Raw genomic sequence first — 25,987 nt, 5'->3', positions numbered from 1 at the left:
CTCTCTAGTCATAGTGCTTGGGCTTCTCATTGCAGTGGCTTCTCTTGTTGTGAAACACAGTCTCTAGGCACACAGGCTTCAGTAGTTGTAGCGTGTGGACTCAGTAGCTGTGACGCACAGGCTTAATTACTGTGCAGTGTGTAGAATCTGCCCAGACCAGGGATTGAACCCATGTCCGTTGCATTGCAGGGAGAACTCTTAGCCACTGGACCACCAAGGAAGCTCCCTTGGGATCTTAACTCTTGCTAGCACAGATGTAAGGGGAAAGCTCTTTAAAGACAGAGAACCTGAGGAGTCACATGTTAAGTTGGAACTGTGCAGATTGACAGTGCAGTGAGGGACCAGAGGGGCCCTGGTCTGGTCACCTTCAGGGTTCCCAAGATCCTCGGGGGCCCTTGACAGAGTGCGAATGATGCCTGTCGACCTTGGTGAGTCTGATGCCTACATCATTGTCAGAGACATCTGGGCACTTAAAACAGCTGTGACCTCCCCCTGCCCCCCACCCAGATCCACTGAATCTGAACTCCAGGGCTAGGTCAGGACCCTGATTTTTGTTATTTTTTGTTAATTCTCCATGGGAGCTTTTAAGACCCAGAGAGGCTTTCCAGGAGGGGACCTGGGATAGCAGTGTGAAAGAGGATAGGGGATGTTGCTCGAAGGAGATTTCAAAAGAAACTTACTTTAAACATCCTAGTGAGTGCTCCTGTGTATGTGGGGGTGGGGGTGGGGGTAGAGATGACATAGAATTTACATTTGTAACCATTTTGAGGTGAGATGCACAGACCATAAGGTTCACCATTGAAAAGTGTACAGTTCAATGGCATTGGGTGCATGGAGTGTTGTCCAGCTATCACCTCTAATTCCAGAACATTCATCATGCCCTGGTAAGACCTTCTGCTTTAAAAGAGGCTTACGTGGTGTAGAATCAGAAGCAGAGTTGGGAAGGTGACTGTGGCGAGCACTCAGAGGATGGCTTTTGGTGGGATGAGGCAGGCAGGTGTTTTGGGAGAGAGGGTGTGAGAATCTGATTGAACTAAAGGGAGAAGGAGGGACGTCCTGGCATCAGTCACTCTTATATGCAGGGGCAGGAATGGCGAGTTCTGGAGGGCCCATGAAATAGTCTGCGTGAGGGATGAGGGGCAGGCATACTCTGAGGATAAGTTCCCGGTTAGCTCAGTGGGTCAGTGAAGATGAAGCCACTCATTCCAAGGGGGCAGACGGAGAAGCAGGCACTTGTCAGCGTGGCTTCCTTTGGATTGCTGTGGTTTGGGTAGCGAAAGGGTGCTGTGTGAGACGGAATTGTTTTGGACGAGCGACTTAGAAGTCCTTTGTGTCCGTCCACGTGGTGATGCCTCTTGGAGGCAGGAGGAAAGAAAAGACGGGCACTCAGGAGAGAGGTTGGAGCCAGAGGTAGGCGTGAGCCCTTTGAGGAGCTGGTTGAATGACAGCCGGAGTGGCAAGTGGGGAATTTATAGGAAATTCATGAAAGATGCAGAAAGTTCTGGTCTGGCATGGGAGGTAGGAGAAGGGGAGTGAGCCAGTCCCCGGGACAGCAGAGGCAACAGCAGCCCACGTTGAAAAAGGCAGGGAGAGAAAGGTTGTATGTGTCTCTTAGTTTGAGAGTGATGGTCTCCTTTGGGTTCCTGTCCACCAACATTTACTCATAGATAGCTAGTGGGAAGCTGCTGTATGATGCAGGGAGCTCAAACCAGGGCTCCGTGCCAACCTAGAGGACTGGGATGGTGCGGGAGGTGGGAGGGAGGCTCAAGAGGGAGGGACACATGTGCACTCATGGCTGATTTACATTGTATGGCAGAAACCAACACAGCATTGTAAAGCAATTATCCTCCAATTAAAAATAAATTAAAGGGGCACTCTTTCTGCTCCCTTCTGATACCTGTGAGAAGCTCTCTCTATGTCTTTTATACTTTAATAAAACTTTTTAAAAATTAATTAAAAAAAATTGTCTGGTATCGTCTTCCCCTACGCATCTACAGAGCTTTCTTCTCGACCCAGGCATGGCTGTGTTGATAGGAGGTGACCCACACTCTGGGAGGGTTCATCATACAGATGCTTCCATGATGTACATCATGGTCAGTCATTAACTTTTGTATTGATTAGTCACATAACTACACGATTTTTCAGCCTAAAGATGGGACTCGGAAGACCCTCATATTCTTCCCCTTTCCATTTCAGAGCTGACCCAGATTGAGGATCCCAGAGAGCAGTGGAGGCGGGAGCAGGAACGGATGCTAAAGGAGTATTTAATTGTAGCCCAGGAGGCTCTCAATGCCAAGAAAGAAATCTACCAGATTAAGCAGCAGCGCTTCGAGCTGGCCCAGGAGGAGTACCAGCAGCTGCACAAGATGTGTGAGGACGACAGCCGCTCGTACACCAGCTGTGAGTTGAGCATCCCCCTCCAGGAGCACGTGGGGCTTCCAGAGCAGGGTCTCTGCAGACCCCAGTCTCTGCAGACCCCGGGCGCAAGTCAAGCAAGACAGCTGAGTAAAGTGCCTGATCGCCTACTGTTAGGTAGTCAGCCACCCATGCCAGCATCCGATGGTCACTCCCTACCACTCCATCAGCAAGTGTTTATCAGGTGCCCACTCAACATGGTGGAGCTGAGATAGGATAAGATAGGATAGGAGAGGCCCCTGCTCTCCTGGAGTTTCCATGTAGGGAGGGAGGGAAGGGAGAAAGCAAGGAAGCACAGTTTCAGGTAGTGACACAGAACCGCCTCCCGACTCACATTTGTCAGCGTGGAAAAGGGTTTACCCGGAGATCCCTGCTCGTCTGGGGTGATCCTGGGGAATTCCTTACAATGGTTTTATTGCTCAGGAGCCTCCACTTATGTCAGGCCCCTGTCTCTTTATAGCATCCTTTCTTGCACAAGACACTGAAGGTGGAGAAACTCAGTATAACGTGGGGAAAGCGGGGAACTCTGCCCAAGATGGATGGATGCACATTGATGTTCTTCAAAGGGAACCCCTCTGAGTTTCAGAGCCTGCCGAGCATGGGCTCCTGTTATTAGGACTCAGGAGATGCACAGGAACAGGAGGAATCACTCAGAAGCCAGAGCCTCTGGTTCCTGACCCATTCAGTCACTGCCTGAGCCAGTCCATTCTCGACAGAGTTGTCACACTTAACTGCGCACCGAAGGTGTGCGTGGCTGTGACTCGCCCGGTGGCAGTGAGCTTGGGGAGAGTGTATGAAGTTGGTACTGCTAGATTTTATCTTATAAAAACCTAAATCTGATTGAGACTTGGAGGGACTTAGCTGTGACATGAGTGACATGTTGCCAGGCGTGTAGCTCTGGAGACACAGCTTTGAACGTTAAAGACATGCTCAAAGCTTTATTTATCCTGTGTTGCAGGTCAGAATGGAGTTGAGGCGAGGGGGCCAGACATCTTTTTTACTGCAACTGCTGTCGAAGGTGAATAAGCCATACGAGCTGTGGAGAAGAGAGCGGTGAGGGTGGAGTTTGCCCCCTGTAGCAGGAATTTAGGTAGCTGTGTTTCTATGTACCATGAAAGATTGCAGGCTCAGGTATGATGGTGTGTAGTTTCCAGGCTGCTTCATCTCTTGCCCTTCAGCTCTTGGTATGTACTAGGTTTTTTCTTGTTTGTTTGTTTGTTTTACTGTCCATCAGAATGCGATGTGTCAGCTCCGTGCTAACTTTTAGGAAAAGCTGGTTTCTTCATAATTTTCTTTATTTGTCATGTCTTTCTTTGATTTTGGTATCAGGATAATAATTGACCTCCCAGAATGAACTGGGATATGTTTCCTCTTCCCCAATTTTTGGAAAGGTTGTGTGGGATTGGTATTGATACTTAATTCATTGGCAGGCAAATTTTTACCACTGAGCCACCTGGGAAGCCCAGTGTTGATACTTTCTTAACCGTTTGATAGAATTCACCAGAAAAGCCATCTGGTTCTTTGTAGGAATGTTTGTAACTATAAATTCAGTACCTTTAATAGACATGGGCCTGTTCAGGTTTTCCTCTTTCTTCTTGAGTCAGTTTTGATGTTTGTGTGCTTCAAGGAATTTGTCTCTTTCATCTAGTCCAAAAATCAGTAAGCTTTTCTGTAAAGGATCAGATAGTAAGTATTTTAGGCACCATAGGTCATATGGTCTTAGGTGCAACTACTGAACCCTGTTGTTACAGTGCAAAAGCAGCCAGACATGACACGTAAATGACGTGTGTGATTTGTTCTGATAAAGAGTATAAAAATAAGAAACAAGCTGAATTTGGCCCACAGGGAATCTGCTGACCGCTGATCAAGCTGTCAAGTTTTGAAAGTTTTCATAGAATTCCCATGTGATTCTTTGAATGTCTAGACTCTGAGCTAGTGTCCTCTCTCTTATTTGTGATAATAATAATTTGTGCTTTATTTTCTTAATCAGTGTAGCTCAACCTTTATCGATTATATATAGCATTACAGCAAACTGGGTTTTAGTTTTCTGTTTTCTTCCCCTATTTTTATAATTTAAAAAAAATTTTTTATTGATTTGTTCTCTCTAGTTTTTCCTTCTTTCTACTTAGTTTGGCTTTAATTTCTTTTTCTGCCTTCCTAAAGTGGGACCTTAGAGCATTCATTTCAGACCTCTCATTTTCTCACGTAGCCTCTGAAGGTATAAATTCTCCTCTAAGTGCTATTTAACTGCATCCTACAAATTTTGGTTCATGTTTTATGAACCAGATATTCATAATATTTTCTCATTTTCTTTGTGATTTCTCTTTTGACCCATGGATTATTTTAAAAGTAAGCTATTAGAACTTTTTAAAGGTGTGATGTTATTGATTTCTAATTTGATTGTGGTCAAAGACTAGACTATGTAAGATTTCAGTTTTTTGACATCTATTGAGATGACTTTGTGGCTCAGCATATGGTCTCTTAAACGATCTCATGGACTTGTGCCTCCAGGTTGCATTTGGCTGAAGCAGTGACTTGGAACTGTTTCTGAGAGTATAGTTAGTGATTCTAAACCTTTCCAAAAGTTGCTTGGTAGATGTAGGTTGGGCCATATAAAATTGTCACTTTTGTAGCTTAAAAAGGGCCAGTTATTGGCAGTTTCATATGATTCAACCTAATAGAGTGTTTCTTCCCAGGCAACTGGTCAGGTTTGGTTAGGTCTCCAAAGAGACTTGCCCGTCAGTCTTGCTAAGAATTGAATGGAAAAAGAGCATAACAGAAGAACCTGGTAAGAAGTCTCTTGCCAGCAATTGAAAGGAAAAATTAGATGAAAAGAACGTATGTTGGACTTCCTGGGTGGTACAGTGGATAAGAATCCGCCTGCCAATGCAGGGGACAAAAGTTCCATCTCTGGTCTGGGAACATTCCACATGCTGCAGGGCAACTAAGCCCGTGCACCCTACAGCCCGTGTTCCATTACAAGAGAAGCCACCACAATGAGAAGCCTGCGCACCTCAAGGAAGAGTAGCCCCCACTCGCTGCAATGACAGAAAGCCGCTATGCAGCACCAAAGGCCAAGCACAACCTAAAATAAAATAAATAAATAATTTAAAGAGAGAGAGGAGGTATGTCTATGTACTGGTTACTGTACTGGTGCAGCCAGGACTTCAGTTGCAGACCATATAGGGACTCAGGACGGAACCCTTGATGCAAATATAGGAAGACCTAGTTGCAGCCTATGGGATTCCACACCCAGATGGAGGGGAAGACTCCCAGAGCATCGCAGAGCCTAGAGCATAGAAACATCCAGGACTCTGGAGTTGGGACATCCCTCAGCATCAGTTTTTGTATTTCCACAGGCTTTTCCCTCCCCAGACATTTGGGAAAATAGGGACTTGCAGGTAATTTCATTCTTCCTGTGCCCTGTCAAATTTTATCAATGCCCAGTAAAAAAGTAACAGTCGAGATGCTGTCTTTAAAGTCGTGTATGAAGAAACATTGAGTCACGGAAGGCGATGACTCCATGGTGTTGATTTGAGATCCTGAGACTCCACCTCCCAACCCACAAGAAGTGCCTGCATAGACTCCATCTCTGTCTCTACTCATGCAGTAGAGGAGGCCAGGTGGGGCCTCCCTATTTTCATGAAGGGCTGGAAATGCCAGTGGCTCTTCCTAGAGCCTGTCTCCTCAGGGAGAAGAACTGTGAATGGAATCTAGGAATTAATCCAAGCATTTTGTCAAGTAGCTGCTGTTCCTGGGTTTTCACCAAGCTCCTTCAGTTTGCCATTTAACCTGAACTCCATTGAGGATACTTCTGTTACATATGACTCAGACAAACTATTTCTGGCCACAGGCTAAAGTTCAAGACAGTCATTCTGGTGGCTTGTGCTATAACAGCCCAGACCTCTGTAAGGTCTGGGCCCATGTCAGGAGCTGCTGGTGGCAGGATCCATGGCACACCTGGGCCCCTGTTGGCCACCCAGCAGGTCTCACACAGCCCAGATCACGCACATTGTTAATCATCCAAAGCAGGGAGGTGTCTCTTTGCTTAGGTACTGGCAGCAGAAGGACCTTGGGACTTAGCCCCCATAACTTCCTTCATTGCAAGTGACTCAAACTAAAGGAACCATCATGGAATGGCCTAGTGTTTTCCTGAATTGTTGTGACTGCAACATTGTGAAGCATTGTAATATGGTGATGTTACTTTCCTTGTACACGCAAGAAACAATATTCAGTAGACTGATACTTCTTAGGTTACACCTCTGATGAATGGTGGACCTTGGATTTGAGCCCAGATCTTTTGGTGGAGCTAGTTATCAGTGCTGTGTATACTATTTTGGAGACATGAAAGAGTCAGCTTGGAAGAATGGATCACGTGATTTTGAAACAGCCTTCCCTCCCATTGTTCAAGTGACCCGGAAATAAGGACCGACTGACTGTAAACTGACCAGTTGTCTGGCAATTTCACAGCACCTGAAGGGACACGTGATAGGCAGAACGCTTTTTACTTCTCGATTTCCTCATGGCCCACAGTGGGATAGCCAGACTAGTTGTTTAGTTTTCAACAGAGAGTTCCTTAGCACCTGGTGTTGGGGGACACAATTTATCTCTCACGACTGATTATAGGGGGGAAATGAGGCAATAAAGGTAAACAGCCATTTCTAATATTGGAGCAGAAGGGCATGGGGGAGGGCAAACACTCTCTTCCACAGCCTTCACAGATTTCCCCCTGAGTTATGGAAGTCCACAATAAAACTCTTGTTTGTTGTAGAGGAAAAATTTCACATCAATATTGGGCCATCTGGTGTCTGAGAATAGCCAAGCCTTAACCTTTCTTGTCTCTGACCAAAGCAGAGTCTGCTTTGCTGGCTTTGAGCAGACACATCCCCATGAGATTAGGAGCCCAACTCAGCTATAGTTCTTTATGCTCAGGAACTAGCTGACCGGGGCCCTGGTCCTGTGCGATGCTCCGTAGAGCCCTGCCATGAAACTTCTCTACCATAGACTCAGTTTCTGAGACACACCGAGTACTTTCTCTGCAGCTCCATCTTGTAGAGTTTTCTCCTGCTTTCTTCATTGCAGTATGTTTTTCTGTGTATCTTCTTTTAACACTAAATACATTCGTTATTTCAGAAACTTTTATTTTTCATTCTTCCTGAGAAACTGGCCTCCAGCTGCATTCCAATGAAGTATGTGACCATTGCAGGACCTTTTGGAAGGAATTCTTGCTTGGGGTAAATTATATTCTGAACCATGGGTCACCAAAGTTTGGCCCACAGGCTGAATCCTAGGCACTCAGGGTGTTGTGTAAATAAGCTTTTATTGGGACCTAGCCAGGTCCATTCACTTAACCATTGTCTGTAGCAGGTACAGGGGCAGAGTTGAGGGACTGAGACAGACAGAGTATGGCCCACAAAGCCAGAAATATTTATTATCTGGTCCTTTGCAGAAGAATTGTCACCCAGTGGTTCTCAACTGTGGCTGCACTGGAGGAATCTCTTGAAGGGCTTTTAAAACGTCTTACAGCCTGGTCCCTACTCCCACCCCTAGACATTTAGATTTAATTGGTCTTGACTGGGGCCAGACACTTTAAAAAAAGAAAAAAAGCTTCCCAGGGGATTCCCAGAGTTGAGATCCACTGATCATGACCCTGTCTTCCAGCGGCAGGAGTATGACTTGTTTGTTCCCCATGCTCCTGGGATCTCCCAGAATCCTCCAGCACAAGTTGGTGCCTGGGGAAAAAGTCAGCCTTATCTCCGGTGAGAAAGCGCTGACCCGCCCTGAATTCCTGGCTCAAGCCTGGAGAGGCTTGACCTTATCAGTCCTCAGTCTGGCCTGCATTCTTTCTGAGGCTCCTGGCCCATCCCACAAAGACTATCTGGCCTTCTTTCCCTGGTGAGGGTTTCTCATCTCCTGCCTAGCCTGGGATAAGGGCCACCGTCCACCCATTCAGCCCTTCATCTTCCTGCTCATGGGCATGTTGGAGCAGGCAGGGGAAAAATGGCTCACGCAGCATCTTCCCAGGTATTAGTTGGCAGGACTCAACCTCAAAGGCTGTCACCGAGCTCACATGTCCATGAGATCTCCCAGTCTGCCCAAGAGAGGGAATTCTTGGTTTGGATTCGGTGGCCTCTTGTGTTACTTGTATAAGTTGCCTCTGAGTGGGCTCTTTTGATTTTTTTTTTTTTTTGTCCGTTTGCTTATGGTGCCTTTAAGAAAGAGGTCGTGCCCTCTTCATCTGGCCTCGCCTGATTATAGGCATGTCTTGGTCGGCTCTGGTAATTACTGCCTGTCAGCACGGCAACTGTCCAGGCTTGCTGTCCTTTGTGCCCGAGTACTCCTGGGCTCCCTGGAGCAGGTGCCTGCAGTGCTGACTCCTGGAGGTGCGCACCTGGTCCGAAGGCGTAGTCTGCTCACAGGATGTCTTTGGACAAGGACTACCCTCTTTGAAAAGCGTGGCCTCCGCCTGGGGTGATCTTGGGTTCTCATGGTCCAGAGATGTAAGAGGAGATGGAAACAGACACAGATGGATGCATGGATGGACACATTTCCCCCTTTTAATAGCCCATGAAATCGAAATCTGAAGTAATGACTGGGGTCTGCAGCATTCGGAGCGCTAAACACACAGACTGAGTTCACCTCTTGGGCACTGGGGAGCCGGAGGCCCATTTCTTCTTCCGTTGGAAATACTAACCTGACCCACAGGAGCCCATGTTCTTGACAGAAGTCCCTCTTTGACTGATGGCATGATGTAGATCAAATCATTGCCCACTCAGCCTTCGTCTATAAAAGTAGGGAAACATACTCGTCATCTCTCACAAGAGGCAGTGCTCTGTGACAACCTGGACTGATGGGGAGGGAGGTTCAGGAGGGAGGGGACATATGTATGCCTGTGACCAGTTCATGTTGATGTATGGTAAAAGCCATCACAACATTGTAAATATTTTTCAATTTAAAAAAATATATATATATTTAAAGAAAAGAAAGGCACAATAGGAAAAAAAAGAATAAAATTCTCATTCCAAAGGGGGAAACAAAGAATTTCTGAGAATAGATGAAATTAATATGAAAGTTACATTGTAGTAGCCAGGTATAGTAATTTACACTGCTGAGGTCCAGCTAAGCCTTAACCTTCTTATATCACCCAAAGCAGTGCTTTACACCTGTGTGGCCTCCTGAAACTGTTTAATAGCTCTGCCCACTCAGACTCTTCAAATCAGAAGGGAGCTTCAGAGGTGAAAGTCTGGTATTTATCCTAAATCTTGAGATTGGAGATGTGTCTCAGCAGAGAGACATTTCTTTTTCTCAGTGTTGTGGTGTACGTGCCGTTAAAGGGCTTCCTGGGTGATTCAGGAGTAAAGAACTCGTCTGCAAATGCAGGAGACACGGGTTCTATCCCTGGATCGGGAGGATCCCCTGCTGAAGGAAATGGCAACCCACTCCAGTATTCTTGCCGGGAAATCCCATGGGCAGAAGAGCCTGGCGGGCTACAGTCCATGGAGTCACAAAGAGTTAGACACGACTTAGTAACTAATGAACATACCATTAAAAATGGGATCCAGAGTTTTAAGCTTTCCCCTGGATTCTGCAAATGGCTTCCATTAGACTTACTGGCAGACTTCAGGAACTGAGAATCTGTCTTTAAACTTTTGAGTTATATTATTAAAAGTTACACCAGTGTTTGTCACTCTCCTTAGCACATTAAGATACAGTGTACTCACTGTCATAGGTACTTGAGTTGCCTTTTCCCTCATCCTAGTCCTGGATTTGTATAGTTTTAGAGACCATAGCAAAAGTAACATGAATGGTATCCATAAGTAAAACCTTTCATCATTTAGGATGGTTTCATTTATAAGTAACAGAGAAGATGAACTCCCCTGGGCCTGAACAGTAAGGCCATCGGTTGTGACCTAGCAGTGTCCAAGGTGGGGGTGGCCTCCCCATTGGTGGACTCGGCAGCTCAGTGATGTCATAGTATGTCAGGATCCCCTCTAGGACTGGCCCAGGCTGAGTGTCCTGGGGGAGAGACAGATGCCCGAGAGCCTCAGGACTCTCAGCTATGTGGGAGAACTGGGCGGCAGGTTGCCATGTGTCTATCCATCCGGACCCATCACTCCTGCAGTGTATATGTACTTCAAGTCTCTTCACTAATTTACCCTATGAAATTGCAGACAGAGTTTTGGCAGTGATTTCAGATCATTGTTCCTGATGTTTAACATTGCAGTTAACTTCCCTGGACTTTGGGGGTGGGGTTACTTTCAGTTTGGAATGGAAAAGATCCCAGGCAGTAACTGTTGGCATTGTCTTCCTTGCCTACAACGTGACAAGCGGACACACATGGAAGGAGTCAGGAAGCCCTTCGCTCATTGGCTTGTTGTCTGGGCCCCAGTGGAAGTCCCTTCCACTCGGGCCTGGGAAACTTACGTCCCAGAAGTTAAATGTGGAGATTTTGCAGAAATAATTTCTGTCTCTTTAAGATCATTGTTTGAAGTGTTCCTTTCCTTACTGATTTTAAATGAGACCAAAGAGTCAGGCAAAATGGAGGTTCTAGGATTTGGAAACAGATGTTCTTCATCTAAGAAAGAATTCTGTTTTAAAAACATTTTACTCTGTGTTTTGAGGAGATTAGAACTCTAAGAACATTTGAGGTAAAGTTGACAAATACTTAGCTCCTCCAGGTATTTATTTCCAGTAGATTCTAGTAATTTGAAATTCTGACTGATGGGGGCTTCAATAGTAGACATTCCATAGAACTGTTTTTTTTTTTAAGGAGACATCTGGAGAGCTCAGATTAACTTGGGATATGATTCTATTTGAGGATATTAAATAATCTTGCCATTTAAAGCACTTGATGGCCTTGAGCCATCTTCTCCAGTATTAAATCAGGACATGATTATAAACTAGTTTCTAGATGTTGGCATCTAAGTTACCTGAATGACAGTCTTTTGCACCCAGATCAAAGGAGTTAAAGAATGGATGCTGACATGGAACTGTACTCATTGTCCTGTGGCAGCCTGGATAGGAGGGGGATTTAGGGGAGAATGGATACATGCATATGTGTGGTTGAGTCTCTCTGCTGTGCCCCTGAAACTATCACAACACTGTTAATCAGCTATATCCCAATACAAAATAAAAAGTTTAAAGTTTAAAAAAAATGGATGATGGCCTTGCAGATGGCTCTTATGAACAGGTGAAACTAATGAAAATGACCCAGAGGCAGATTCCATAAATGTGGGGCGACTCTCAGATGAAGAAAGAAGAGGAACCTGCACAGCTCAGGGAGGGACAGGAAGCAAGTCACTGTAGCTGCAAGGCCTAAGAGAAAGGAAACAGAAGCATGAAGAGAAAGGGATGCAGAGAAGTGGATGGGGTGATAGAAATTAGAAGTGGCTGCGTGCTGCTCCAATTGCTGAGACAGCAGAGAAGGCTTGACTATGCTCAGCATGCAACTGGGTGGCCAAGTGTGTCTCATTCACCCCCAGGTATTGGCCATCTGTAACCACGATGCTGTGTCTGTTACAAGACTTTAAATCCTACGTGCTGCACTGCTGAAGAAAGCATTTAGCTATGCGATCTGATTTAGCGGAACATCCATCAAAAACAAACTGCTAGAATAAAAGTGTGGGTACTTCACTTTGGCTCTTGGGGAGCCAACACCATGAACACTCAAGCCTGCCACATACTGGCATGTGACTAGGAAGTAGTCTTTTTCATTTTACAAATCTTTAGGTTTTTTTTCCTTTTCTATGTCAAAAATCATTCGTGTGGAAGCTATAGATATGAAGAGAGTAAATATAAAATCTTTTGCAATGAGACCATTGAGAAGATCAGCTTTTGAGTTCTGTCCTTCCAGTGACTTCCATGGTGTGTACATTTTAAAAGGAAGTAAAAGTGGTTTCATACCATATGTACTGTTTTCACCATAAAGAATAGTTTTCTATACCATAACCATACCTCCCCCACCCCCACGTCCTGTGTATATGTGGTTTTTAAACCTGACAGTTTTGCAGTTGAAGTAAACAGAGTTTTGATTTACCTATAGCTATATATTTTATTATGTAGAATCAAGAAGAAGGTCATTATGTGAAAAATCAAAATCAAGATTCAAGATAGTGAGATGTACGTTCTTAGGAGTGAGGACCAACTTGGAAATCTGAGACTGGAAATTCATTACTTAATATAGTGATTTAGAAGTTCCTGTTTATGTGTGTGTATTTGTTTACTTTAAAGGATCCATTATAAAATAAAATGTTTTCCTTCTGTTTAGCCTTCTCTGGATATTCAACAAATACAAAGTACGACCCATACCAAATTAAGGCAGAGATAGCAAGTCGTCGGGATAGGGTGAGTAAAATGAATATTTTCACAACTAGAAACCCTGTGTATATTTGTACATAACATCACTTATCATGGTTCATTATATGATGGTCAGTGTGTCTCACATTCATATTTTAGTAAGATTTTCAATTTCATGAATTATTATTACTACATTTGGTTATACTTTCTACTATTTTTTCCAATAGGAGGAGAAAAGCCTCAACCTATCTAATAAAAAAATCGCCTGTAGCCCTCCGTGTTTCATGGGGCTAGATTCACCCCCCATTTGGAAAGATTTGGCAAAGTCAGGGCCCAACCTCAGAGGACTGGATGACTCTCAGCAGGTTTAGCATCTGTCTGCTGTTCTTTCCTGGTGGCTGTATTCCCAGAGAAATTGTGCCTGCCATAGCATTTGACCAGAAGCTTCTAAGGTGCCTTCCCAGTGGTGCCCAGTTCTTTGGGTGCCATCATGTCCCATCCCTTCAGCCTTTGTCATGCGCGTCTGGAAGGAGGGACTGGAGACATCTTGGAGCCCAAGGCTCCGGTCCTGGTGTTTCAGTCCCTAAATCAGAGCATCTCTTTGAGTGCTATGGCTCTCATGTTCTAGCACACCCTCAAAAACACTGGGGGCATCAGTTCAAAAGGAAAACTCCAGGCCACCCCCCAGTTTTAACACAGGCCTGGAGTGAGTCCTAGCACCTGTTTTAAATAAGCACTCTCTGTGACTGAGTTCCAGGTACCCAAAGCCATGCTTTGAGCAACAGCATCTCCTATGTGGGACTTCAAACAGAAGGGAGGATGAAAAAAAAAAAAAAGTATGACAGAGTTTGCTCATTGCATTATGTCAATTAATACCCTGAAAAGAAAATCATTGACGATTCCAGGGTTCCCTGTGGGTAGAAAGCTGTCGGGGATCCAGGCCTTGTGTACCTCAGTCAGCCGGCTCCTCTGCCAGGGCTGTGTGTTAGGCCTGTCGATGGAAAGTCTTGGCAAGAGGGTGACCCAGGGAATTACAAGCCAATCAGAAACTGAGAGGACAGTGCTAACAACGGTAGAAAAACCATTTTTCACAGCATGCTTTTGGAAAAAAAAATATGTCATTTGTCTTTAGCTTTCCAGATTAAAACGAGAGCTGACCCAGATGAAGCAAGAACTGCAGTACAAAGAGAAGGGAGTGGAGACCCTGCAAGAGTGAGTGGCCTGTGGTGACGGGGGGAGCGTTTCCCTGCGGTTTCCTGTTGTGCTGACCTCTTCCATGCCGGGACGTGTGTCTTAAAGCTTCATGGGTGTTTGCTTTTCTGCTTTTGTTTATGCTCGTTATGTACCAGTCGTAAGCATCAGATCTCTTTTCCTTGAAGATACCTTGTTCTTGTTTCCTTGGGAAGCAAGATCTTTAGTGTAATATTTGTGCACATTCTTGATAGCTAGCTGTCTAAAACACAGAAGGCTATTTCCATTTGAATTCCTGTTTGGCTAGTTTTAGTCTCTTCAGTGTTTTAGTTCTAAAATTTAGATTAATTAAAACTAAATAAAGTTAAACTGTTAGTCCCCAGTCTCAGTAGCCACATCTGAAATGCTCAGTAGTCTTGTGTGTTTAGTGCAAATCTTCTCCACCTCAGTGCTTATGACTTTTTGGGCCAGATAGCGGTTTATGGTGGGAGCTGTCCTGTGCACCATAGGATGTTTAATTTAACAGCATCCCTGGCCTTGACCTCCTATGTGCCAGTAGCAGCCTCTCACCCAGTTGTGACAGCCAAAAATGTCTCCAGATACTGCCAAGTGTTTCCTGGAGGGCACGTGTGTCCCACATGGAGGACCACTAAGCTAGTGGCCCCTGCATTGGGCAGCACAGATAATAGGCTATTTACATCCTCACAGATGGGTGATCCCCTGGAGAAGGAAATGTCAACCCACTCCAGTATTCTTGCCTGGAGAATGCCATGGATAGCGAGACTGGTGGGCTGTAGTCCATGGGGTCACAAAGAGACACGACAGAGCAACTTATATATCTACACAGAACATTCTGTCGGGCAGCCTGATCTATAGGTCATCCTCCTGTTAACATCTTTGCAATTAGAACTCTGTCCCTCCTGAGAGTTCAGAGATGAAGTTCTTATTATTTGCGAATTCTATTAAGTGAGCAAATTAAGTGAACAGTAGTTACTGTGTAAATGGTGGTATTGGTGGTCTGCAAAAATTTCTCTAGAAAGGGTTTTGCATGCCTATTGATCCTAAGTCTGTTTCCTTTTGATTCAGATCCTGGTTTCACTTGCTGAGCTTGGGCTTGTGCTTCACACCTTCTACGCTGACTCTTCTCATGTGGTTGAGTTTGACTGCTGTGACAAATTACTTTAGACTGAGTGACTTAAAGAGCAGACATTGACTTTTCCTGGTTCCAGAGGCCTGAAGTCCAAGGTCAAGGCACTGGCAAATCCATTATGAGCCTTTTGACTGTGTCTTGACGTGGTGCTGTTGTGTGGTGGGGCCTCTGGTCTCTGGTGTCTCTTCTCTTTCTTTAAAGACAGTGGTCCCTTCATGGGGCCCCACCCTCATGACTTCATCTAAATCTGATAACCCCCTAAAGGACCCATTTCCAAACAGCATCCCATTGGGGATTAGGATTCACCCTAAGAATTTGAGGGGACGTGAACATTCAGTCCATAGCAGTGACTGTTGGGCTAAATTGTCTGAGGACAGCAACAACGCCTGCTGCAGTCAGCCTTCAGCAAATGATGGGAATCCATGTGGCTACGATTCTTGGTAAACAGGGGCAGCGTGCCACTCTCTTGGCATCCTGTGTGTAGACGCAGGGACCGCGTGTCAGATGTATCATTCTTTATAAAGAGGGAACACGGAATGTTAGTGTTTGCCAAAGGTAATGACTGCGGCCTCACATAAAGGGTAATGACTGGGCACATCAAACCCTGTTGTTCAGTGTGAGGTAGAGATTCACTTTCTTACTCACCCAGGATTGCTTTGGCTGACGACTTGTTTGCCTGCTTCTTTATTGAGGATGTATTATAGACACCACGGGAGATACCATACAAAGGTGAGCTGGGTCCTGCTTGGAGGGCTTGGCTCTTCTGGCCCTGAGACACTGCCATGTCCCCTGCAGGTCCCCCCTGTGGTGGGATTTGGCCACGTGCTTAGCATGAGCTGCAGGCTTTTAACCTTACAGTCGGCTTTTTGCTTTCTCTGCCACTACCTGCAGCAGTGTGTGTGTGCGCACGCACGTGCACGTGCGTGTGTGTGAGAAAACCCCTTCCCCCTTGGCCTTGCTAGGAAGTGACTTCATCTCTTGTAGGCAGTCATTCTTTAAAAGAATATTTACTAATTTTTGGCTGTGCTGTCTCTGTTGCTGCGAGGGCTTCTCTTGTGGAGCATGGGCTCTCGCATGTGAGCTTCAGCAGTTGTAGTCCCCGGACTCTGGAGCACAGGCTCAGTAGTTGTGGCATACGGACTCAGCTGTTCCATGGCATGTGGGATCTTCCCGGACGAGGGATCAAACCCATGTCTCCTGCATTAGCAGGCAGATTCTTTACTTACCTGTGAGCCACCAGGAGAAACCTCAGAATCATTTTAAGACTGGAAAAAGGTGGCCTCAATTTCTCCAGGTTTATGGGACAGGAAGCAGAAGCCAGTACAGGAAGTTGTCAGTTTACACGTGCAGCCAGAGCGGAGTATGAGCCTGCAGAAAGAATGCCAGTGCTGTTTGATCCTCTTTCCGCTTTCCTTTGCAAGCCCCCCTTGTGTGGGGTCAGCAATGGTAAACATGGCCCCTGCCAAGGGGATGGGCCTCACTCTGTGGCAGAGCCTATGGGAATACCCACCTTCCCCCGTGGAGGCTGAGGGGTGGCCTGAAGGAAAGCTCTGGACCTGGCCTTGGTCTTGGGGTGTCCCAGCCCAGCTTTGCAGATGAAACTGCCTCTCGAAGCAGCTTCTGGTTGGCTGCTGTGTTGTCATTGAGCACGATCACTCTATGCTATGACATGACTTCTCAGGAAGAAGAGAAAACAGGAGTGCTCGTGCCATGCTTATTTGTTAATACAGTGCTGTGCCAGTGAAAAAGTGGCCTTATACCTTCCTCTGAGTTACACAGGCCATGTTAAGATGAAAACGGCCTCTTTATTTTTCTGGTATTGAAGACTGGCTCTTGTGTTTGGATCACATCATGCGGATTGGTATGCTTTATTGAGAAATTGGGAAAACCTCAGGTAAGCATCGATAATGTGATTACCCCACCCCTACTGCAAAATCCTGACTCTGAACACAGATAATACATGTACTGTTGTATGTCAATGGGCTTCTCAGATATTATTACCAACCTCGACTTAAGGCAGAAACCCTAGATTTCCCTCCAGAAAAGTTTCTGCTGTTCTTGCTTCCCAGAATATCCCGTGTATTTTTTTCCAGGGCACCTCACTGAGAGTTTGGCGACTCACAACATTTTAAACTCGACTTGTTTATCTTGGTGAACTTTCCTGGCTAGCAAGGAAATCCATCATTACGCTTGGGTCCAAGTGAGGAAAAAAGAGCCTTTTGTATTTTTTTTTTTTTTAAGTCTGTGTGCGTTGTTAATTTTTGTAGATGGGAACTGGCCGTGAACACAATCTCTGGGTTAATGATAGAATGTGTGTGTTTGTGTGTGTGTGTGTACTATATATAAACTTTTAATGATGGAAAATGTCAAATGTACACAAAAGTCAAGAGAATAGTATAAGGGAACCTTCCCGTACCTGTCTCCCCACTTCTACAGCTAACTGCACAATGGCCAGTCTTGTTTTGTCACACAGCTACACAGCCTCATTGCCCAAGCTTTTACCACGTTGTTGAAGCAAATCCCAGAATCGTATTTAGTCCATAAATGTCTCCTAAAGTTACGGACTTCTTTTGAAAACATAACTAATACCTGTGCCACTTAGTAGTAATCTCTTCATGTTGTCCATTCTCCAGTGAGTTTTTCCCCACCTCCCTGGTTTGTTTGGGTCCAGGTTTGGACTAGGTCCACACTGTACGTGTGGTTAGTGTGTCTCTTCATCTCTACCCCCCTCTCCCTTTTTCTTTTTTCCTTCATTTCTTCCTTTTGACAACTTACTTGTTGAAGAAGCTACTCTCCTTGTCCCAAAGAATTGCCCCAATCCTGGATTTTGCTACAGGAATGTACATGGCATCATTTCACATGCTCCTCTGTCCCCTGCTCTTTATTTATGTAAACTGGTGTTATTAATCCCACGGGCTTGATCTGACTCAAGTTCCATTGCATTTTCTCTTCTTTTGGAGGTTAAGTATGGTTTGTAGCTGGTGGTGTTACTTTGATCAGGAGGTACACCCTCTTTGGTTGCCCCGTGTGTTTGTGTGTGTGTGTGTTTGTGTGTGTGTGCACTCAGTCGCTCAGTCATGTCCAGTTCTTTGTGATCCCATGAACTGCAGCCCTAATTCTAGGGCACAGGCTAAGTAGTTGTGGCACGTGGAATCTTCCCAGATTCTTTACCACCAGAGAAGCCCCCAGAGCCTTCTTATTAACTGCTCTCCAGCATTTCTTCTCTGCTCCTTACTGTACTATTTTGTGTTTGAAGAAATCTTATTTCTACCACTGCTGTTCAAATCATAGAGGTGGGTGCTCGCTAAACGTGCCAGTAACCCCTTTCCTGGAGGCGCGTGCTTATCAGCCCCTGGGTCTGTGCTTCGAGCCTTTTAATTGCTTGATGACTGTCTTCCATCTTGGGATGCCTTGATGGAGTTAAGCCCATGTGTCTTCTTCAGTGACTCAGAGTGACTGCCGTCTGAGGAGTGTTCGTGTCATGGTGAGGCAGTGTTAGATCTTGGAATTAGCATTTTCTCTCTGAGGGGATTTACAGATTTCAGGAGAGCATGGGCTTGTCCACAGTCCACACAGGCTTAGAGCAGGATATCCTGTTACCATAGCTCAGAGGCTCCTCAGATAACAGTAAAACCTACAGAAGTGGGGGCGGAAACAAAAAGAGTGTTGTTCCCAGTCGTGGGACGGATCTGGTGTTCCACGTGGGACCGACGGCTGATAGAAGCTGCCAGAAGCTCTTCAGGATTCTGGTTCGTTCAAGGCCGCCTGCCAGCACCAGTGATGTAAAAGGTAGAGTCGTAACAAGACTCCTCCTTCTTGGGGGTTGTAACATGTGCTGTTAACGTGGGCGACCTTTCAAGACCTGGTGGCCCTTTCCTCCAAGATGTGGGTTGAAGAATTCGTTCAGTTTGATTTTTGCCAGTGCAGTTCTCTTGACATCTTAAGTTGAACAAGAAATACAGACGCTTGAGGGCAGGGGGAGGTTGATGAGAAACGCCTCAAAAATGCCTTCTCGGCAGTGTGCCATCAGCGTTTGCTGCCGCGCCTTTTCTCTGGCTTCCCTGGTGGCTCAGACAGTAAAGAATCTGCCTGCAAAGCGGGAGACCTAGGTTCGATCCCTGGGTCAGGAAGATCCCCTGGAGGAGGGCATGGAAACCCACTCCAGTATTCTTGCCTGGAGAGTCCCCATGGACAGAGGAGGCTGGCGGGCTACGGTCCATGGGGTCACACAGAGTCAGATGCGACTGAGTGACTAACACTTTTAACGCGCTTCTTGTCTCACTAACAGTTTCTTTCAAAGGCAGGCTGTAAAGAGTGTCAGTCTGCTTTCGTCCGCCATCTGACTGTGTGGCCAGTCCTCAGATTTGATACGGTGTCACTTTGGAGGCCTTGAGCTTGAGTGTATTGCTAGCCTGGTGACAGAAGAGGCTGAGTGTGGCGGGAAGGGCCTCAGTGTGGACCTCGCTGTGTGACCTTGAGCCAGTCATTCAACCTTCCTGGTTGAATGTTGAGTGAAAAGTGAAGGCTGCGTTTTAGAGGGAATTTGAAAACTCCCAAATAAACGAATTTTGCAGATGTGATATAAAAGAGAGTTCCTGTCCTTTGAGGTTTTTGTTAGATGAAAATTGATCACAGTTGACAGATGGAAGTGGTTAGAGTTCTGTGGAGCCTGCTTCTTCCCCTTACCAAAGCATACGGACCCTACCCTGGCCACCCTGAGCAGGAGTGTACCAGCGGGTAGCAAGGGCCATTAGCTGCACCAAGTTTTTCCATCGAACAACTAAAATGGAAAAACTCCAATTTGGACTTGAGAGCTGGGAGATGTGGGTTTCACTTGTGGGTCTGCCAGATCTTAGCTTGTCCTCTTGGGCCACTTAGTCTCTCTGAGCCTCAGTTTTTGCATCACAAAGTCTGGGAAGATTATGCTTATCTCATAAACCTGTTCAGGAGATTAAATGAGGTGAGACATAAAGCATGCAGCAAGACAGTCACGTAGTAGGTGTTTGATACGTGAACTATTGTAATATGCTATTTATATACTTATCTAATTTAATCAAACACATACTTATATAATTCAAACAAATAGATACTTGTATAATTTAATCAGGGACTTCCCAGGTAGTAAAGAAGTGGTAAAGAATTCTTCCATTGAAGGAGACGTAAGAGACATGGGTTCGATTCCTAGGTCGGGAAGATCACCTGGAGGGAGGACACGGCAACCCATTCCAGTATTCTTGGCTGGAGAATCCCATGGACAGGGGAGCCTGGCAGGTGATAGTCCATAGGGTCGCATAGAGTCAGACCCAGCTGTAGCAACTCAGCATGTATGCATGCATGCATAATTTAATCAAATGCATATAATTTAATCAGATCAAATATAAAATGTCTCTGTAAGGTTATACTCACATAATAGTATCATTTCACGTAATTGCATATTCTATAATAATTCATAACTTTTTAAACAGTTACGTTTCAGAGATTCCTAGAACTTTGAGATCATCTTTTCTAAGAGCTTGCACACTTTTTTGTTAAAACATGTGCGATCTTTTCCCCTATCCTTCCCCTCCAATGACATCTTCTATGGAAGCAGACTGTCTGAAATGGAACGAAGGGAAGGGCTTGCCGAACGGTGAGGGGCCCCAACTCGTGGGTGGGCTCTCCCTTCAGCGACCCCAGCTCACCAGGCTGGGACAGCCTTGGGACAGAGTGAAAACAGCTGCTCTCGGTCAGTCTTCATTCCTTTTTGAGGTCTCAGAGCTCCTTGGGTGGAGCTAAGGTCAGGGCTGAGGCCTGCCGCCTTGAAGTTGAACTTTTGTTCTTGGAGGGGGAGGGTCGGGGGGCTCTGTGGCATCTGCTGGTGAGATGTATTACAGGGTTTGCTGTTCTCTCTCCCTGGTGGGAACTGGGGCCTGTTTTCCTCCAAGCCATCAGCTGATGGTGCCTTAGGCGGCTGGCTCTGTCCCGGGCTTTACTGATGGCTGCACTTAGGCTTTGTTGCTACTGAAAGCCATAAAGAAATCACAACACCCAAGTATGAAGCCAGAGCCGATGGGGTTAGCGTCTCACATTGTGGCCTTAACAGTGACTGTGTGTCTGTACTCTGTGACCATTCAATGAACATTGACTTCTAAGCAGTTTGAGAACATTTTGTGTGTTGCAGTCAAGTTTCATTTCTCTATAGGAGTGTCGGTGTCAGGTAATAATCCCTTTGCTGTATGTAGTTTTCTTTCTAGAGGAGTCAGTACATCTGTAGTAGCAAAGGCCGTGGTCATTAACTGTTAAGGAGAAATCACACTTTTCTGGCCTTGGGTTTTCTGTGTTGAAATGATGTCACCCTTTTCTACAGACTTCATCAGGCTATGTCTGTTGTGATTTGTGACATTAAATGAGATATATTGGAGAGCCTTTTATCTTAAGATGGATATCAAGAGACATTATTATGTAAATGAGTCTAACTTCTCTGCTAGAAAAGTTGAACCACTTCCTTGGCAGACGTAGTGATGGGAGATGGATGGCCTTTGTGTCTGCCTTGCATCAGAGACTCTTGATTTTCCATAGAACAGCTAAAATGGAAAAACACGTGGCCAGGCCACATTGGGATGCAGGGATAGAATGAAGGAAGGATGAATGGATGTTTGAATGGAACAGGAATACTAGAGAGGGAGTAATAAATTAGAACCAGGATAAAGGAACAAAAGATAGAGGAGACATAAGACTTCTCAAGTTTTGTGCAGGGCATCACTATTGAAACTTCACTACTTTTTGCTGTTTCCCATATATTCTTGTACACAGATTTCATTGGTACGTTTACTTAATAGACATTTTGGACTACTAACTGAGATGCTGGGGATAAACAAATAAGACATGATCCTGCTCTCAGAGAGGGAAGTTTAAAATCTTTGGAAATGATTAGGAATCTTGCCTGTCATGTCCCTGACTATAGAAGATGCTCGGAGCAGAGGGAAACATCCACCACCAGTCTTATCTCCTTGTATTCACCAAGAACAAGGAAGGGCTTATGGGATCTTTTTTTTCCTTTGCCAAAATATTGCTTTTTTAGCTGTTCCCCACCCTTCTATGAAGTTTTGAAGTTCTGGATTATTACTGTTTAAGGGGATGTTACACTCTTGCACAGAATGACTCTTTTATTTCTTTTTGAACCAGGATTGATCGCAAGATGTCTAATGCTCACACCAACTACAAACTGGATGAGGCACAGGCTATAATGAGCGAGCTCAGGACCATCAAGAAAGCCATTTATACAGGCGAGAAGGAAAGGCGGGATCTGATGCAAGTAAGAAGCTGGGGAGCTCTTCAGAGCCCACATCTGTCTCTCTGCCCTCCTGTGTGTCGTTCCTTTATTTATTTATTTCCCTTTTTTAAACATGTTCATAATGCCAGGGTTATCTAACTATCCTTTATTTAAACATTTAAAATACATATATGTATATTATATCGTTATTATATAATCATGCAAATTTTAAACACATACATGTTTGTACAATAAATATGTCTATTTGATATCTTCTATATATAAATATTTTAAAATGTGCATGTTAGTTTCCTAGGGTTGCCATGACAAAGAACCACATGCCAGGTGGCTTAGAACAACAGGAGTTTATTCTCTCCCAGTCTGGAGGACGAGAGTCTGATGTCAAGGTGCGGCAGGGCCACGGTCTGTCTGAAGGCTCTGGGGGAGGTCCTTCCTTGCCTCTTCCAGCCTCTGGGGGCTGCTGGCAGTCCTTGGTGTTCCTCAGCTTATAGATGCATCACTCTAGTCTCTGCCTTTGTGATCACATCTCTGCATATAAATTTTTTCTTCTTATAAGGACACCAATCATTGGATTAGAACCTGTTCTCATCTTAATTTGATTTCATCTGCAGACTTTTCCTTCCAAATAAGCACGTATTCCCAGATTCTGGGGGTTAGGACTGAAGCATCTTCTTGCAGGACATAATTCAGGCTACAGTAAGGAGTGACACATTTATATCATTTAATAACCAAAGTAATTTTAAAAGTGTATCATAAGAGTCTTGCTGTCACCCCATTTTCTCACCTCCTATAACTACTGTTTTGACCTTCTTGTGTGTCCTGCTAGTGTTTATGCAGACACGTGATGGTGTGGACACATGATCAGTTGCCCTCGCAGAAAGCTGGGCCTGTAGCTCTGTATGGCTGCATAGTATTCCACCATGAGGATAGACTTTATACTGGTTTATTTTTTTTGCCACTTGAACTCCTGTAGCTTCTGTTATTTTTAGAAAAAACTGAGTTTTTGCCAAGGGACGCATGCCGGGCTCTTGCTCCATGCCGGAATGCATTTGATGCTCTCCGTCGTGGCTTTTCTTTCCAGCTCAGTTCACTGAGTCGGCACCTGGCGCTGGTCGGCGTTTGTCTCAATTCTGCAGCATGTAAAACACACAAAGACATGGGAGCAAAGCTCACCTTCTTAGGCCAAGTGCAACAGGTGCGCACATGACCGCCTTACATGGCAGTGCTTCCTAATGTCAAGGATGTGAGGCTGGAGTGTCCCCAGGGTGCTTGTTCAATTGCAGATTACCAGGCCACACCCCAGAACTCCTAGATTAGACTCTCTGGGGGTGGAATACAGAAATCTGTATTTTCAGATGCCCTGTAGTTCCGGGTCATGAGAGGTAAATGACACCTAGTTGCCTTGAGTGGGTTCCCCACCATGGAGGCTGGAGATAGAATTTCTGGAAGAAGCCTCAGACCCCAGCATCTTCTCTGAGACACTCCAGGGAGACACACAAGCAGTGTCTTCATCAAGTAAAATCGAATAAGTTGTTTTGTCTTTCTTATACAAAGAGAACAGTCTTGGCCCATCCCAAGACACCTTTGTCTAGATCCAGAGGCACCTGCCTGGGGGTCTACTGCACCTGGGCATCTCATGTCTGCAGTCTATTAAAAATCTTAAAAAATCTGGTTTCTCTTGAACTTTCACCCAAAGGGGGTTCCAGGTACCAGAATTTATACTTACTCTAATCTTTGGCCTACTGACATCCATAGAAGATGACTTTGACCCTGTAGAATTATGACTGAAAAAAATTTGCTTATAAGAATATGTGAGCATAGTCTGGGAGTTGTTTTCACCTTCTGTGTGGTTTTGAAGATCTCCAGGTAGCATTCCTCTCTGATGGAATTATTTATTGAAGGAACATTTCAGATAGGAATGCTATCTCCCCTCCCCTTCACTCTACTGAGGTACAGTTGACAAATAAAATTTTATAAATTTAAGGTGTACGTGCTGGTTTGATAGACACATCTATTGTGAAATGATTACCACCATAAAATGAGTTCGCACATCTGTCACCTCACATGGGTACCTTGATTTTTCTGTGCTAAGGACTTCTAAGATCTACTCTTAGCAACTTTCAGACCTTCACTCCAGTATTGCTAGCTGTACTTACTGTGCTGTGGACCTAAGATCCGGGACTTATTCCTCCTGCTTTCCTGGTGGCTCAGACGGTAAAGAATCCACCTGCCAGTGCAAGAGACGCGAGTTCAATCCCTGGGTCAGGAGGATTCCCTGGAGGAGGGCATGGCAACCCACTCCAATGTTCTCACCTGGGAAATCCATGAACAGAGCAGCCTGGTGGGCTACAGTCCATGGGATCACAAAGAGATGCAACTGAGCACACAGGCATGCACATTCTTCTTAAAACATGGGACTTTGGACCCTTTGACCAGCATCTCTTCATTGCCCAGAGCCCTCTAGCCCCTGTCAACTGCCTTTCTACTCCGTATGATTTTGGCTTTTTTGGAGGGAAGGCTGATTTTTTCTTTAGGAAACACAAAGGTTTTAAAAAAAAACCCAGTAAAAAGGGTCCCTCAGTGTTCTCTGTATTATTCCCATGCTGCCAGGAGGACTCAGTTGCCATCTGACTTAAATCACTACGAGTTTCATGAAAGGTGCATGTGCTGATCAACATTTCTTTGGAATCTCATGAGAATGGGGTTGGGGTGGGCCTGCTCTCCAGGAATGAGGCTGCCAACTTGGAATGGGAAGGAAATGACTGCTTGGAAAGGGAAGAGATGCATTGCCATGGCTGTTCAAGTTGCTTGTTCCCTTCTGTTCTAGAGCCTGGCCAAGCTGACTGATGGCTTCAGGAATAGCTGTTCTCTTAACGACCCTCTGCAGGAGTTCCCTCCTGGCGCAGGCGCACTGGGCGAGTCTTTATCTCACCAGTTTTGCGATGCTGGCTCTCAGACTGACATCATAGGCGAGGTATGCTCACCAGGCGGGGGGTGGGGGGAGAGAACCGAAGATGCCCAGAGAGACAACAAAATGGCTACTTTCATGTGGCCATCACCCATTTGTTTAAATTTTCCACTTTCCCTTCAAAAGGGTTTTGGCTTTTGTGCCATTAAGTTTGAAGAAAGAATATGGTTTTTCTTTTTTACATCCAGGCATCCTGAAGGCTCAGAGGGGCCTGGGAGGCAATTAAATGGCTTATTACCTTTCTCTTCATAGATTTTTTTAAAAGGCAGAATCCTTTTGAGAGTTGAGTTCAGCTGTTTTTTTGACAGATGTAGGATTCTTTACAGCATGGATCAACTAACTTTTTCTGCCAGGGTCCTGATAATAAGTGTTTTAGGCTTTGCTGGCTGTGCAGTCTCTGCCATAGTCATCTATGAATGGGTGGGTGGGGCTTGTTCCAGTAAAACTCTATTTACATAAGGAGGTGGTGGGCCACATTCATCCTTTGGGCCGTAGCTCTCTGAGCTCTGGCTTAGACCAGTGATTTTCAGCAGCTTTGTGGCTGTGTCACCCTTGGGTTATACTTTGATGCTATTTCTTATTCTAAGCGAATGTCAGGAAATTGAATTGAAATTAATTTTGTTTGGGACTTGGAAGAATTTCATAATGCCCCTTTTGATAATTAGTGAAGCCTTGCGTTAGCCACCAAAGCAGA

General features: G+C 45.2%; 1 protein-coding gene across 4 annotated transcripts in view; it reads left to right on the top strand.

The window, feature by feature from the left end:
• WWC3 (WWC family member 3) overlaps window positions 1–25,987 on the top strand; it is a 109,317-nt gene that overhangs the window by 41,615 nt on the left and 41,715 nt on the right. Inside the window, exons 3-9 of one of the 4 annotated variants that reach the window (XM_043459570.1) lie at window positions 2,197–2,400; window positions 3,374–3,433; window positions 12,683–12,759; window positions 13,844–13,923; window positions 22,217–22,346; window positions 22,613–22,711; window positions 25,153–25,299. In XM_043459570.1, coding sequence (XP_043315505.1) covers window positions 2,197–2,400; window positions 3,374–3,433; window positions 12,683–12,759; window positions 13,844–13,923; window positions 22,217–22,346; window positions 22,613–22,711; window positions 25,153–25,299 — 797 coding nt within the window. The remainder of the gene's footprint in view (window positions 1–2,196; window positions 2,401–3,373; window positions 3,434–12,682; window positions 12,760–13,843; window positions 13,924–22,216; window positions 22,347–22,612; window positions 22,712–25,152; window positions 25,300–25,987) is intronic. The other 3 variants (XM_043459571.1, XM_043459572.1, XM_043459573.1) reach the window with 3 other exon arrangements.

The sequence above is a fragment of the Cervus canadensis genome, chromosome X (genome assembly GCF_019320065.1).
Source record: "Cervus canadensis isolate Bull #8, Minnesota chromosome X, ASM1932006v1, whole genome shotgun sequence".
Classification (NCBI taxonomy): Eukaryota; Metazoa; Chordata; class Mammalia; order Artiodactyla; family Cervidae; genus Cervus; species Cervus canadensis.
The sequence above is the reverse complement of the archived record's forward strand: the minus strand, read 5'-3'. Positions and strand labels throughout refer to the sequence as shown.